Raw genomic sequence first — 14,202 nt, 5'->3', positions numbered from 1 at the left:
ATAAAATCAAAACGGAATTAAAAATAAGTCAATTAGCAGAGGACGATCTACCTGATATTCTGGGAATAGTGATCTGTCGGCTGCTGCTGCCTTCCCCTCCTTCTCCAAAAGGCCTGATCTGAATGATGTACTCCTCATCCATGGGCAGCGAGAGCTCCACTGAGGTGGTGTTGGTCTCCATAATGTTGGGCCTGCTGAATTGGTTCCGCTTATACAGTACCTACAATTACAGTTTTAAACAATTATCTTCCTTTACATCGTTCCACTTGTTATCAGAATGATATGGGATATTTTAACGGCTGATGAGGAAATGTAGATACACTCTTAAAAATAAAGGGGCTTCAAAAGAACCTTTATATCTAAATGGTTCCATAAAAAACCTTTAACATCTGAGGAACCTTTCTGTTTCACAATAAGGCTCTTTGTGGCAAAAGAAGGTTCTTCAGATTATAAAAAGGTAAGAAAGAGATGGTTCTTTAAGAACCTTTTGCGAAGAACCTTTTAAGCACCTTTATTTTAAGAGTGTTGCATAAGAGCTAATCAGTCTAAATCACTAAATTCTATATTTGTAAGCAAAAAAGTTTTTTTACACAAGCATGCAAATATTTAATATGAATATTTGACATGAAAGATATCGAATAGCTTTTATACCAGGATTAAATTCTACTAAACAATATAAACAAACCGACAGAGTCATTGTCATACACTTATCAGAGCATTTGGTGGCGCTAAAGCACTGCAAGCTGTTTAATCATTGAGCAATAAGGTGCTGTGTCATATTGTGAATGTATTTAAGGCTAAAGAGTTGTTAGGCATGCTACACAGCAAACAAAGTTCTTTGGTTCTGCAAGACGATCTGGCTTACCTTGTATCCCATGACCTCGGATTCATTTTCCAGAGGTTTCACCTGTTCCCAGTTGAGAATGATTTTGGAGTTTGATGTATTCCACATGACTTTTGAGGGCGGCTGGCTGGGGGCTGGATGAAGACAGAAACTTTAAAACAGTAATCTAATACAATAAGTGTTACTACCCTTAAACTTCAATGCTTAATCTTTTTAAAAAGAACAAAGTTACTTACGAGGCTTTTTGGTTGTAACATTGACTGCTGGACTTGGTGGTCCTGTTCCTGCTGTGTTGTAGGCCCTCACCGTTACGTAATAGGTGGTACTTCCTTTTAAGCCCTGAATAATGGCCATTGTCCGGTTTCCTACTGTCCTTAGCACACTAGCAGTGTCTTCTTTCTCATTCTTCTCCCAGTATCTCAACTACAGAGAAAGACAAAACATTAAACTTTTAATAAAACTAGAATTCATTTGTAATTTTCTTTGTGGCATATCTGAATTCCAGGCTATCAGCTTATAGGTGCTTTGGTTGCTCAGCCACTGAAGTGTGGCCGTATTGAAATGAACCTGTCATAGGCAAATCATCATGAGCAATGCTTCCCAACTGTCAGGTTGACTGATTTTCCTTTTCCCTCCAAAAGTCTCTGGACATTCTAAGCTGAAGAGTCAGAGATGGATGATGATATAAACCTAATTTGTATTTGTTAGCAGAGGACAAAAGGTCTTTATAATTAGGATTTTTGCAAATGACTTGCCAAAAATGTATGAATGGCACAACACTAACTAGAGAATCCCAGAAAAAACTCCCTAAGCTCACAAATGTATTATTAATGTTTAATATTGTTCACATGTTTGAGGTCGGTGTGAATTAATTGTTTTTAAAAGGCTATGTTCACCAAGGCCACATTTATTTGATAAAAAATATATATTATTATAATTAAATGTGAAATATTATTATAATGAAATGTAATTTATTCCTGTGATGGTAAAGCTGAGTAAAGCATCAGTAGTCTTCAGCGTCACATTATCCTTCAGAGATCATTCTAATATGCTTATTTGCTGCTCAGTAAACGTTTTTATAACTTTACTTATTAAAAAAAAAAAAAAAAAAAAAAAAAAAAAAAAATATTATATATATATATATATATATATATATATATATATATATATATATATATATATATATATATATATATATATATATATATATTATTAGTGCTGTGAAATGATTAATCTTGATTAATCGCATCCAAAATAAAAGTTTTTGTTTACATATGTATACATATTTTGTAAAATTACACATCTTTACTGCTACCTTTAAACAATTTAATTTTGCTGTTGCTGTGCTGAATAAAACAATTAATTCTTTAAAAACACATTTGAGCAGAAGAGTAATTGTATATTTTGAACAAAATTTAAAATAAATAAACCGTTTTTTTTTCAAAACTGAAAAATCAGTAGTTTTAAATTGTATCAGATTTTTTTAATGTGTACTAATTAAGCCATTATTTTACAACATGAGCTACTCAATGTTAATTATGCACGTCAACATATTTATTTTGTAGGATTTAAAGGGAAAAAAATCTTGTTTATAGATCAGTAATTAGAACAATTTATTTGAAGAAAATGTAAGTGAATCCTTCAGTTTTTTAAAAGCATAATTAAAAAGTACACATTATTCATGTTTGTAATGATTTTAATATTTCAATTTTTTTAAATCATGATGATATAATGCCAAAAAATGAATGCAACTTTAATCTGACAGTTTTTAGGGTACCTCATAGCCGAGAACACGTTTCTTGCTTGTGCTCCAGGGAAGGGCCTTCCAGGACACCTCAACGTCAAAAGCTGAAAGACTCTTGGCTCTGAGTCGACTGGGTGCCCTTCCAGGCTCTGGATTCGAAGGAGAAATTCTTCGATTAGACCGTTTAATTCAACAAATGTCTTCAAAGTCCAACTCTTTTTGAAAAACAAGGCAGACCATGATTAATGGGTTCTGGCACAACTCACTTCAGTTAACTTGGCTTCTATTAACTGCCTGCTAAGCGAAATGTCAAAAGGTACATTTGACTTTAATTTCTCTGTTGCATGTAACCAAACGCTACAGTTAATGTGACTGACCCTCCTCAGCAGAGTAGATGGTGACCACGGGTCCAAAAGGTCCTTCCCCCTTGTTATTGTACACCCCCACTTTGACTTGGAATGGAGAAAAGGGTAAAATGGTCTCGTTTTTGAAGATGTATTTGGAGGCTTCAGGAGAGGGAACTGCCGCCTGCATCCACCCGGTGGCACCAAAGGGCCGGAAAGCAACGACGTAGCCAAACCCTGCCCCGTTCTGGAGCTCTTCAGGAACGGGCTGCAACCCACAAATAAAGCACATACATCTACAATACACAACATAACCTGTATTATGAATCCTATTCAAAATGTTATCTATACATATGCACATAACAGACAAAAACAACCACGTTTTTGGACATGTACATGGTAATGTCATCTAAATGTCATGGTTTTTCTATCCGAGTAATCACGAAACTTGTTTGTAAGGTGTGTTTTCTATTAACTCAGGGGTTTACGCACAAACACTCCCATCTTTCCTACAGACGACAGGACGCAAGACTTCTCTGACACCTGTCAGGCATCAGATGGCGCATCCTTCCGCACTAATCTGTGCTGCGGCGCGATAGCTGTCATCCCGGCCTCTTCAGCAAGAGAGGGATTCCATCTCCCAGGAAATCGTTTTGCCAGGTAATGATATCATGGTGGTTTTGTTTGAAGTCTCGGTCTGCCACTGACCATGCAGTAATGCAGTGCTGTAACACTGAGACCACCAGAAAATAGCATCCATTAGTTCCAAACCATGGCATGTGAGTCAAAGAAGGGGAGAGATTATGTTTTCACGCTCGCACACTTGTGCGGGAGAGCTTAATGGCTAAATAAAAATGCACCTGTAATCAAGCGCTCTCTCCAGTGTCTGCTGTGGAAAAAACAATTCGCGATGGAGAGACCAAAACTAACGGGATGTGTTCCAAAACCTATGAGCTGCCTTATTGTATAGAACTTACACAGTCAGCTGCTTTCTAAGACTGCACTGTGGCTGAAATTAAACCTCATATGTGGCTGATTTGGAGCTGCAAAAACTCTAGAAACTCTACAAAAAGCATTTGACTCGCAACTGATTTCAACATGTTTGGTGCATGTTACTAAGCTAACAATAACAATGCGTATTTTTTGTAACATTTATTGCTAACAATGCATATTTTTTAGTGCTGTCAAATGATTAATTGCGATTAATCGCTTCCAAAATAAATGTTTTTGTTTACATAATATATATGTGTGTGTGTACTGTGTATATTTATATATATATAAATACACAAACATACAGTATATATTTAGAAAATATTTACATGTATGTACATGTATATATTTATATTCATAAAATTTATATTATATATTTAATATACAAACATATATTTTTCAGAAATATATACATGCATGTATGTGTATTTATAAATACATAATAAATATATACAGTATATTATGTAAACAAAAACTTTTATTTTGGATGCGATTAATCGCGATTAATCGTTTGACAGCACTAATATTTTTCTAACATTTATTGCCCATTTTATCTATTTAATTTTTTTGTTTATGTGATCTCAGCTATAGAAGCACAATATATTATATCAATGTTGTCAGATTTCATTCTTGATTTGAATTTTGACATTTTGGTCGTTCCCTATTTAAGTAAATAAGTGTTTTACTTCATGAATAGACATGCAGTCACTAATATTAAAAATTATATTTTAAAGAATAAATATATTTAATATTAGTATTATTTAAAAGTATTATATATATAATTTTCACATAAAAAAATAAATTACATTTGTATTCAGTGTATAGGCTAACTGTATTTTATATTTTTAAAATATGATTTTTAGTGATATTAGTGACTGCATTTCCATTCATGAAGTACAATATTTAAACATTTTCACATAAAATAATAAGAAAATAATATTGATCAAAATTTAAATCTATTTTGCTTTGTCTGTCAACTTGGATAGGATTTTTCTGAGCTTGTTGCAATGCACTATAGTATAGCCATTTTTCGGCAAAAATACTAAAGATGCTGTCTTATACTTTGGAAAAAAAGGTAACTTAAATCAACATTATGCAATAGCCTTTGCTTTAGACAAATGCCTATTATACCATAAGGTAAAATACAACATGACACTAGGTTTTGTACAGTAACATACACCTGTACTTCTTGCATTAGTGGGACATGGTGGTTTTGGAATAAAAGAAGGCATGAAATTCTCTAGTACAATAGATGTTGATCTGTGGTATCTGTCATTTTTATTTCAAAGACAATACAACAAGAAACTCTCGAAGTGAAGTTTCAAGCTCCCTGTGACAAACTTCTAGCTCAATAGATAACATCCAGCTGACTCTCAAACCTGAACAATAGAACACGTCTCATGAAAGGAGATACAGAGAGAGAGAACATAATCTTTGAAAAGTTCCTCGCAAAAAATTGGAGGGTAACTCCATTTAATTATCTTCGCTGCTTCTCTTGTATGACAGCGGCAGTTATTGCTGCGCAGCTCTTACAGAAAATGAAGTGTTATGTGTTTCCGCTTTACTATGATTAATGAAAACCTCACATAAAGGGAACAATAGAGTCTAGCCAGTTTGCAAAAGGAGACTGTATACAAAAGACTCACTAAGGGAGAGAAACACACACACACACACACACACACACACCGCCAGACGGGCGAGTGAAGTGCACTGACCATCTTACCTCCCAAGTGATGACTAACTCTGATCGACTGCCACCTCCTCCGCTCACGTTGGCTGGGGTGACCTTGGGAACTGGAGGAAGGAAAAGATTTCCTCAGTCCGGCTCAGGTCTGACCATTTATAACTTCAATCCTTATATTTGATTTGAAAGTTCAACAAATAATATGGATATAATTTGAGTTTCAGTTATGTTAAATAATGTTTTAATGTACAAGGACATGTTTATATTTTTAGATGCTGGACACTATTTCTATTTGAACATTTAAATGATATGATTTAGAAGTTCGAATATGAACTGACAATTAAAACTGATATGATTAAAGTTTAAAAATATTTGAAGGTATAAGAACAAGTGTATATTTTTAGATGCTGGTCACTATTTGATCACTATTTTGTAAATTTTTCACCATTTTTAATCACTCCTTTTTCCTTATGCAGTTCTTGATAGTTAAAATTATATTTTAAATACTGTTCAAAAGTTTGGGATCTGTAATTATTTTCGAATAAATTAATACTTTTACTCTTCTGGGATGCACTGAATTAATCAAAAGTGACTGTAAAACATTCATAATGTTACAAAAGATTTGTTTCAAATAAATGCTGTTATTTTGAATGTTCTATTCATCAAAGAATCCTAAAAAAAAAATCATGTTTCCATAAAAATAATAAGCAACATCATTCTTTTCAATGTTGATAATATGAAGAAATGTATCTTAAGCAACAAATCAGCATATTAAAATGATTTCTGAAGAATCATGTGACATTGAAGATTGGAGTAATGTCTGCTGAAAATTCAGCTTTGCTTCACAAGAATAAATTACATTTAAAAATCTAAATGAAAATAGTTATTTACATTGAAATACATTTTTTTTGATAAAAAATGCAGCCTTAGTGAGCATAAGAAATCTTCCAAAAACATTAGTGTATATTTATTTATAAATTACCATGCATGTATGAGAACGTGTGTATTTTTTTTATTTATTCCTTTTTCACAATTTTTTATCACCTTTTGCCTTTTACAGTTCACTTAAATGGCCCTGCTGCGTAAGAAATAAATTTTTTAAAGTACAAATACTCCATTTAGGCTTTTAGTAATTTATATGAGGCTTTAAAACTGCATGCATAACTACATTTTTACATTTTTGAAGAAATGTGAGTGGTGTTTGCCCATGCAAAATGAGCCGCCAGGATGTTAAAGCATTGCAGGATATTGCTGTGTAGTTGCTAAAGTGCTTTTTAGCTTTTTGCTATGCACTGCCTCCAAGTCTCTATGATATTCTGGTTTGGGTCCCTCCTCCAACGTAAGTAACGGAAGATAGTGCATCACACCACAGGATGCTAATTGAAAGAGCCACATGCAGACTAACGTGACAGAAGCACTCACCTGTTTCTTTCGTCCTGGATTTCTTCGAGGGTTTGCTGGGCTCTCCTGTGCCCACTGCATTGCTTGCCAAAACTCTGAACTCATACTCCACCCAGGGGTTAAGCTCGATGACTGTAGCAGTCAGATGCGAGCCCCCGACCACCTCTGGCACTGGAACAAAACAAAACACACACATACTGTGAGACAAGTCCCCTCATGAGCCGGAGCGAGCCCCCCACACGCTCACACAAGCACCTCTCTCCAGCTCGGTGAGATAATAGGCTCTGTAGGTAAGATACAAAAAACTGGCTTATCGACAGGTGCTGTGAAAGCAGAGATAAAAATAACACCCTACAGTTCAAATTATAAAGTACAATAAAGAGCAAAGAGGTCAAGAGATATAATGTGACTTAATTTTTTCTATATTGTTGTGTTACATTATTATATCACTGTATATGGTGCATCTATCTATCTATCTATCTATCTATCTATCTATCTATCTATCTATCTATCTATCTATCTATCTATCTATCTATCTATCTATCTATCTATCTATCTATCTATCATATATTCAAAGGTTTCTGGTCAGTAATATATTTATTAAAGAAATACATTTTTTAATTCAGCAAGGATGCCTTAAATTGAAAGTGTTTTTTATTTTTTTATTTTAAAATATAATTTTAAAGATTTGTTTTTAAATTAGTGTTTTAAAATAATATTTTAAAATAGAAAACTTATTTTAAATAGTAACAATATTTCACAATATTACTGTTTTTACTGTATTTCTGATCAAATCTATGTAGTCTTGGTGAACATAAAAGACCACATATTTATTATTTTAAATTAATATTTTAAAAATTAATATTTTAAAATAGAAAACAGTTATTTTCAACAGTAACAATATTTCACAATATTACTGTTTTAACTGTATTTCTCATCAAATAAATGCAGCCTAGGTGTACATAAAAGACAACATACAGATATACACATACACATATGTGACCCGGGACCACAAAACCAGTCTTAAGTGCCTGGGGTATATTTGTAGCAATAGCCAAAAATACATTGTATGGGTCAAAATTATAGATTTGTCTTTTATGCCAAAAATCATAAGGATATTAAGTAAATATCATGTTCCATGAAGATATTTTGTAAATTTCATACCGTAAATATATTAAAACCTAATTTTTGATTGGTAATATGCATTGCTGAGAACTTCATTTGGACAACTTTAAAGCAAATTTCTCAATATTTTGATTGTTTTGCACCCTCAGATTCCAGATTTTCAAATGCTTATATCTCTGCCAAATATTGTCCTATCATAACAAACCATACATCAATGGAAAGCTTATTATTCAGCTTTTAGATGATGTATAAATCTCAATTTTGAAAAATTGACACTTATAACTGGTTTGGTGTTCCAGGGTCACAAATACTATTTAAATTAAGAATGAATATACACAAAGACTATAGAAATATAAAGACGGTTCACTCCTATACTTATGACGACATGCAACATGGCAGAATAGTCCTGCCTTCTAAATGAAAGAGCCAATTAAATCATTCCGTCACTGCAGTGGCTGTTAGAAGCTCCGGTTCCCATAGAAACTTGAGGCTAGACCAGCCAATGTGCATGCACAGTTATGCATTTTGTGACTGTGCATGCGCATTGGCTGGTCTAGCCTGAAACATAAGCTTTTTAAACGCTATTTGAGCATAAGAAACAACATTCATGGGGCAGTTCATTTCAGATATTGTTGCTGATTTAAAATATGTAATTTAATTGCGAGTTCAGTGAGCAGTTGTTGAGATTTCAGGATTCCCCCATTCATTTAGATAGGACTTGGTCTTGTTTGAGTTGCCCGGGGGCTTTGGATGGAAGGACGGATATATATGAATTAGATTTTATTTTTTTCCTTGCATAAATTTATCAAAAGCTTTCAAAATTTTGGCACGAGTCATATGGAAATGTATGGTACTTTCATTTATTTAGCTTGATGGCCCATGGACACCCTTCACTTTCATGGTATGGAAAAGAGCAGTATCAACATTTCGCTAAACATCTTTGGATTCTCTGTTTCAAGCTAAAGAGAAAGCAAACTACATGTAGAAAAAAACAGTAATTTCACAAATGCAGTTTAGCAAGGCATAAAAAGCAAAAACAAACAATCACACAAAAACCCAAGATGAAAATCTCACTACATAATAGGAGAGGAAAAAGCAGGGGGACGAAAAAAGGAAACTATGCAGCAAATGTTTTGATCAGTGAAGGCTGGTTAGAAGCCTCACCTGTGCTAACAGCTTGCCAGCCGAGGGAGAAAGGGGTTCTAGCCTGGATGGTGTAGGCAGTAATTGGACTGTGATTATCAGGACCAGGCCTCCAGGAGAGAGTGGCAGTGGTATCTGTGATTTCTTCCACATGGATGCTGGTAGGGGGGCCGGGGGGACCTGAGACAGAAGACAGCCATGCAAACCAGAAACACACACACACACACAGGTTGTCACGCTTGTAGGCTGCATATAAACGGCCGCCTAAAGCACACCAGTGCAGCTGGTTAACTCTGAGCTACATGTTTTCACTGACTTAAAAGCCCTAATTACATTAGGTCTCATTTTTAATGGGTAATCTTTGCTAAAGCAGGAAAACCAGCACATCTTTCCTCCATTTGGTAAATACTTACAATGCTTCAAGGGCTTGTTTAACAGTCTGTAACACTGTATATCCAGTTCATTTTTATGATCGACATTTAATATTCAATAGTCACAGTGTGCAAAAGATTATGTCTGTATATATAAGCTGTGATATTTATATTGTGAATGGGTTGTGTGGGTTTTAAAGCATTTTCACCTCTGACAATCAGATCGGTTGCGATGGAGCTGCTGTCCACCTTGGTCTGCACGGCACACGTGTATTTCCCAGCATGCCTCAGCTGAATGTTCCGGATCATGATGTCACCTGCTGAGTGCTGCTAAAAGAGAAAGATCAAAGTCATGGTAAGGATTCACAGTTTGGGTAAAGAAAGGAAATTAATTTTGTATTCAGTTATATTTATTTTTCTTATGCTTATTTCTCTGTACAATTAGCTTTAGTTTTAAAATGTACTGTTCAAAAGTACTGATAAGATTTTTTTTCTTTAATCCTCACTAAGGCTACATTTATTTGATTAAATACAGCAAGAACAATTTTAAATGTTTAAAAATGTAATTTATTCCTGTGATGGCAAAGTTAAATTTTCAGCATCATTACTCCGGTTTTCAGTGTCACATTATCCTTCAGAAATCATTCCAATATGCTGATTTCAGGCTGATTTGCGGAAACTGGGATAAGTATTTTTTTAAGGCTTCTTTGATGACTAGAAAGTAAAAAACAACAGCATTTATATGAAATAGAACTTTTTTGTAACATTACATAATAAATGTATTCACTAAGTTTTGATCAGTTTAATGCATCCTTGCTAAATAAAAATATATCTTAAAAACAAAACAAAAAAAAAGTTTTCTGTACAGCTGTTCACAAACTAAGATTAATGATGCATTACATATATAAAAAGTTTTTTTAATACATATATATCAAACAAAATCTCTTTCTGTCAAGGTGTTTTTTTGTTCGTTTTTTTTGTCGGTATATACAAAAAATTGGACCAGACTTTATGACGAATCAAAAATCTGTCTAATTTCTGGCACATAGTGTTATCTATTTTGGTATGTGTCTCTGTGAGTACTTTGAAATGTTTAAATGACTTGAGCAAAGGTCGGATATGTGGAATTAGTACCTACATTTTTTTTTTTTTTCAGGGTATATACTTTTCCCACATTCTTCACTCAAAGTTCTGCTATTAATATGCACCACTCATATTAAATCATAGTAATCATGTTAAATAATATAAGAGTGGCAGGTTTCGCTCTTAAAATTGAGCACTTTCATCTAGAACATTCTCCATCGCTTGTTTCTTTGGCAACAGGCTCCTATGGATGACATGATGAAGTTGAATCAGCCCCTCACCCCCCAAAAAAGGAAAAATAATCATGAACATTTAATGAAAAGAAAAGAAACGCATGTGACTGTACAAGTGCTGTAATTCATATCACTGAGAGGGAAGCCTAATTATACTCTAGATTAATACAGAATGGGTTGTCAGTGGCTGCACATATAATGGGAAAATCTCTTATCTTAAATTCACAAACTCAAAACTGGAATTTAATGAAAGGATTAATTTTTTCCCCCTAAGAATTCAGTTGAAAGTACTCGATTTGAATACCTTAAGTATAATATATGACCAATTACAGTTTCTATAAATTTGCATATATTGTATGTGAAGTGAATACTGTGTGGCTCCCTGCTAACAGACACTGCATGAGTTTGTAGTATTTTTAAATAAAGAGTAAAAATGACTAATTAAAAACAAACTATGGCTGTTTAGTAACCTACATTTGTATGTTATTTAATTTATTTTATGTAATCATGATGAGATCACATGACCAGCCAAAAACTATTCACTTTATCATGGTAATCCCAGTATTACTTTTGAATGTGGTATAAATATATAAACCACTGAATAGGGTATTTGTAATCATTTTCTTCTTACTCCGCCAACTTTTTCAAAGTATCCTCCGTGACTGCCAAAGTGGATGAGCTGCTCGTTGAAAAACCAGGTGAACTTGAGCTCCAGCGAGGGATCGTAGGACACCTGGCAGGGAAGAATGATGCTCTCACCGACGGTCACGTCCAGCGTGTTGGGAGCAGTTGTAATGATTGTTGGCTCTGAAAAACAATGTATTAATGGTTACACAAGAAAAGGTTTCAAAAGGTTCCGTTATCAACTTCTAAAGCCACTAACATTCACAGGTTGAGGGTCAGTAAGATTTTTTTTTCCTTTCTAGAAATGAATACTTTTATATAGCAAGGATGCATTTAATTGGCCAAGAAGTGACAATTTTACAAAAGATTTCTATTTCAAATAGATGCTGTTCTTTCCAACTTTCTATTCATCAAAGAATCCTAAAAAATATTAAGCAGCACAACTGTTTCAACATTGATAATAAAAAACTAGTGCTGTCAAATGATTAATCGCAACCAAAATTAAAGTTTTTGTTTACATAACATATATGAGTGTACTGTTTATATTTATTACTTATATATAAATAAACACACATGCATGTATATATTTAAGAAAAAAGTGTCATGTTTATATATTAAAAATATTTATATATAATATAAATTATACGAATATAAATATATACATGTAAATACATGTCAATATTTTCAAAATATATATTGTATGTGTGTGTATTTATATAGATATAATAAATATACATAGTACACACACTATTTGAATCATACGAACAAAATGTTTATTTTGGATGCAATTAATTGCGATTGATTGTTTGACAGCACTAAAAAAAACAAATGTTGCTTGAGGAGGACATTATTATATTAGAATGATTTCTGAAAGATCATGTGACACTGAAGACTGGAGTAATGAAGCTGAATTTTTTTTTTTTTCAAATATATTAAATATATATAACAGCTGCTTTAAACTGTATTAATATTTGATGAGTACAAGAGACTTCTTTCAAATACATCTTACCAAACTCAAACTTTTGAACTCTAGTGTATATTAAATTATTTACTCATCTGCCATAATAATGTCTTTCAGTTATCCTAATTTGGGGGATTTTCAAAGAAAAAAAATTTACTTTAATTTTGATTAATTCAATTAATCAACCAGAATATCGTGTAGTTATTTTATAAAACAAATTACCTTTTTTAAACTACAAATGAACATTGCTTAAAATTAAGATAGTTCAGAGCTCCATGACAGACGGCGGTTAGCTTACAGGCCGATATCTGAGGATGGACTGAGAGGTGAATATCCCATGAACGCTCCACCATGTGTCACTGTATGAGCTCTGCTAAGCCCCTAAAGTCCCATGTGCTCTCCCAGAATGCACTACTCCGAAAAACAGATAACACACCAGCAGCCAGGGCAGGGCCGGCGCCTAGCTCACTTTCTCTCCAAGTCTCAGTTCACACAGAGACTGATGCCATTCCACAAGGGAACACGACAAGCACGCCTGCTCTTCAGAACAGGTGCAAAACATCAGCTGCAGTTCGCTTTAGCGTTTCTTGAGGGCGCTGTGTGTATTCCGCTGACGCATCCGTCGGACTAAATTAAGCACGGTGAACGATACCCCAGACGAGTGCAAATTTATGCAGAAGGCGCCCGGCACAAGCTCCAATTTATGTGTGAGGATTCCATTCTAGAATTACAGGTCTACGACACATGAAACAACCTTTCCTCATCTCGAATGATATCAAACTGGAAAGGCAAAGCTAACAGGTGCACTGCTATGGGTTTTGTGCGGAACACAATGAGGGGCCGTCGGATGAGGCTCGCTTCTTTTATTGTTTGGATGAGATCCCTCTCCGACTGTCTGTCAGATTCACACAATGGGATGACAATACGACACTGCCTGGCATTCTACTGTCAACTCTTAGCCTGGCAATTTAATTCAGAATTCAACAGCACTCGCCTTGAAACCCAGAAGAGTGCATGTTACTCGCTCTTCTCCTGCAGGAACGACACTTGTTGGAGGATTCGTTGAATAATGTACCTCTTTTTCATCCCCGATACCTTCACCACTCTCATGCTGTTCTCCTTGTAATGTTCTCATGTTATTGTTTGCCATCTCTTGTGGTAGATGGATATCCCTCGGCTCCCTTTGTTCTTTTGCGTGGAAGTGGCTTGGGGTCTCCAAACAAGGCGGATTCCTCTACGGTCTATATTTAAACAAGCAGCGGCCTTAACCGAACAGGTGAAAAATTACCATTGTAAGCCAACGAGAAGCTATTAATACCTCATATTGTAGCCGTAATGGATGAAATGCGCCTCAATGAGGGAACGCGCAAATTTGCACTTCGGGCCAGAGTTGGGCGAAGCTGGTCTCGGTAGCCCTGAACGGTGGCAAGAAAATCTCTGAAGTGAAACCTGAGAATTCATTCAAGGCAAAGCTGACACTGCTGTCTGACTCTCCAGGTTGTAGAACTGGAGAAAATGTCTCTTATTACCCTGCTCCATCATCATTTGTGACAGATTGCATAGATAACCTCGTTTAAAAAACCTGACGCCCTCAAGCTCTCGTTGGGGTAATCTGAGTGATATCCATCTTGCATAATACCTTGTTACTGTTACTG

General features: G+C 34.7%; 1 protein-coding gene across 1 annotated transcript in view; it reads right to left on the bottom strand.

Moving 5' to 3' along the window:
- LOC306879420 (contactin-4-like) overlaps positions 1-14,202 on the bottom strand; it is a 128,857-nt gene that overhangs the window by 2,468 nt on the left and 112,187 nt on the right. Inside the window, exons 12-21 of the mRNA XM_079432355.1 lie at positions 11,594-11,769; positions 9,856-9,976; positions 9,297-9,455; positions 7,029-7,178; positions 5,646-5,716; positions 2,966-3,200; positions 2,622-2,737; positions 1,081-1,267; positions 866-978; positions 52-220 (exon numbers count right to left, since the gene is read on the bottom strand). Of these exons, the coding sequence (XP_079288481.1) occupies positions 52-220; positions 866-978; positions 1,081-1,267; positions 2,622-2,737; positions 2,966-3,200; positions 5,646-5,716; positions 7,029-7,178; positions 9,297-9,455; positions 9,856-9,976; positions 11,594-11,769 (1,497 nt within the window). The remainder of the gene's footprint in view (positions 1-51; positions 221-865; positions 979-1,080; positions 1,268-2,621; positions 2,738-2,965; positions 3,201-5,645; positions 5,717-7,028; positions 7,179-9,296; positions 9,456-9,855; positions 9,977-11,593; positions 11,770-14,202) is intronic.

This window comes from Barbus barbus, assembly GCF_936440315.1.
Source record: "Barbus barbus genome assembly, chromosome: 13".
Classification (NCBI taxonomy): domain Eukaryota; kingdom Metazoa; phylum Chordata; class Actinopteri; order Cypriniformes; family Cyprinidae; genus Barbus; species Barbus barbus.
This window is presented reverse-complemented; position numbering and strand designations above follow the sequence as displayed.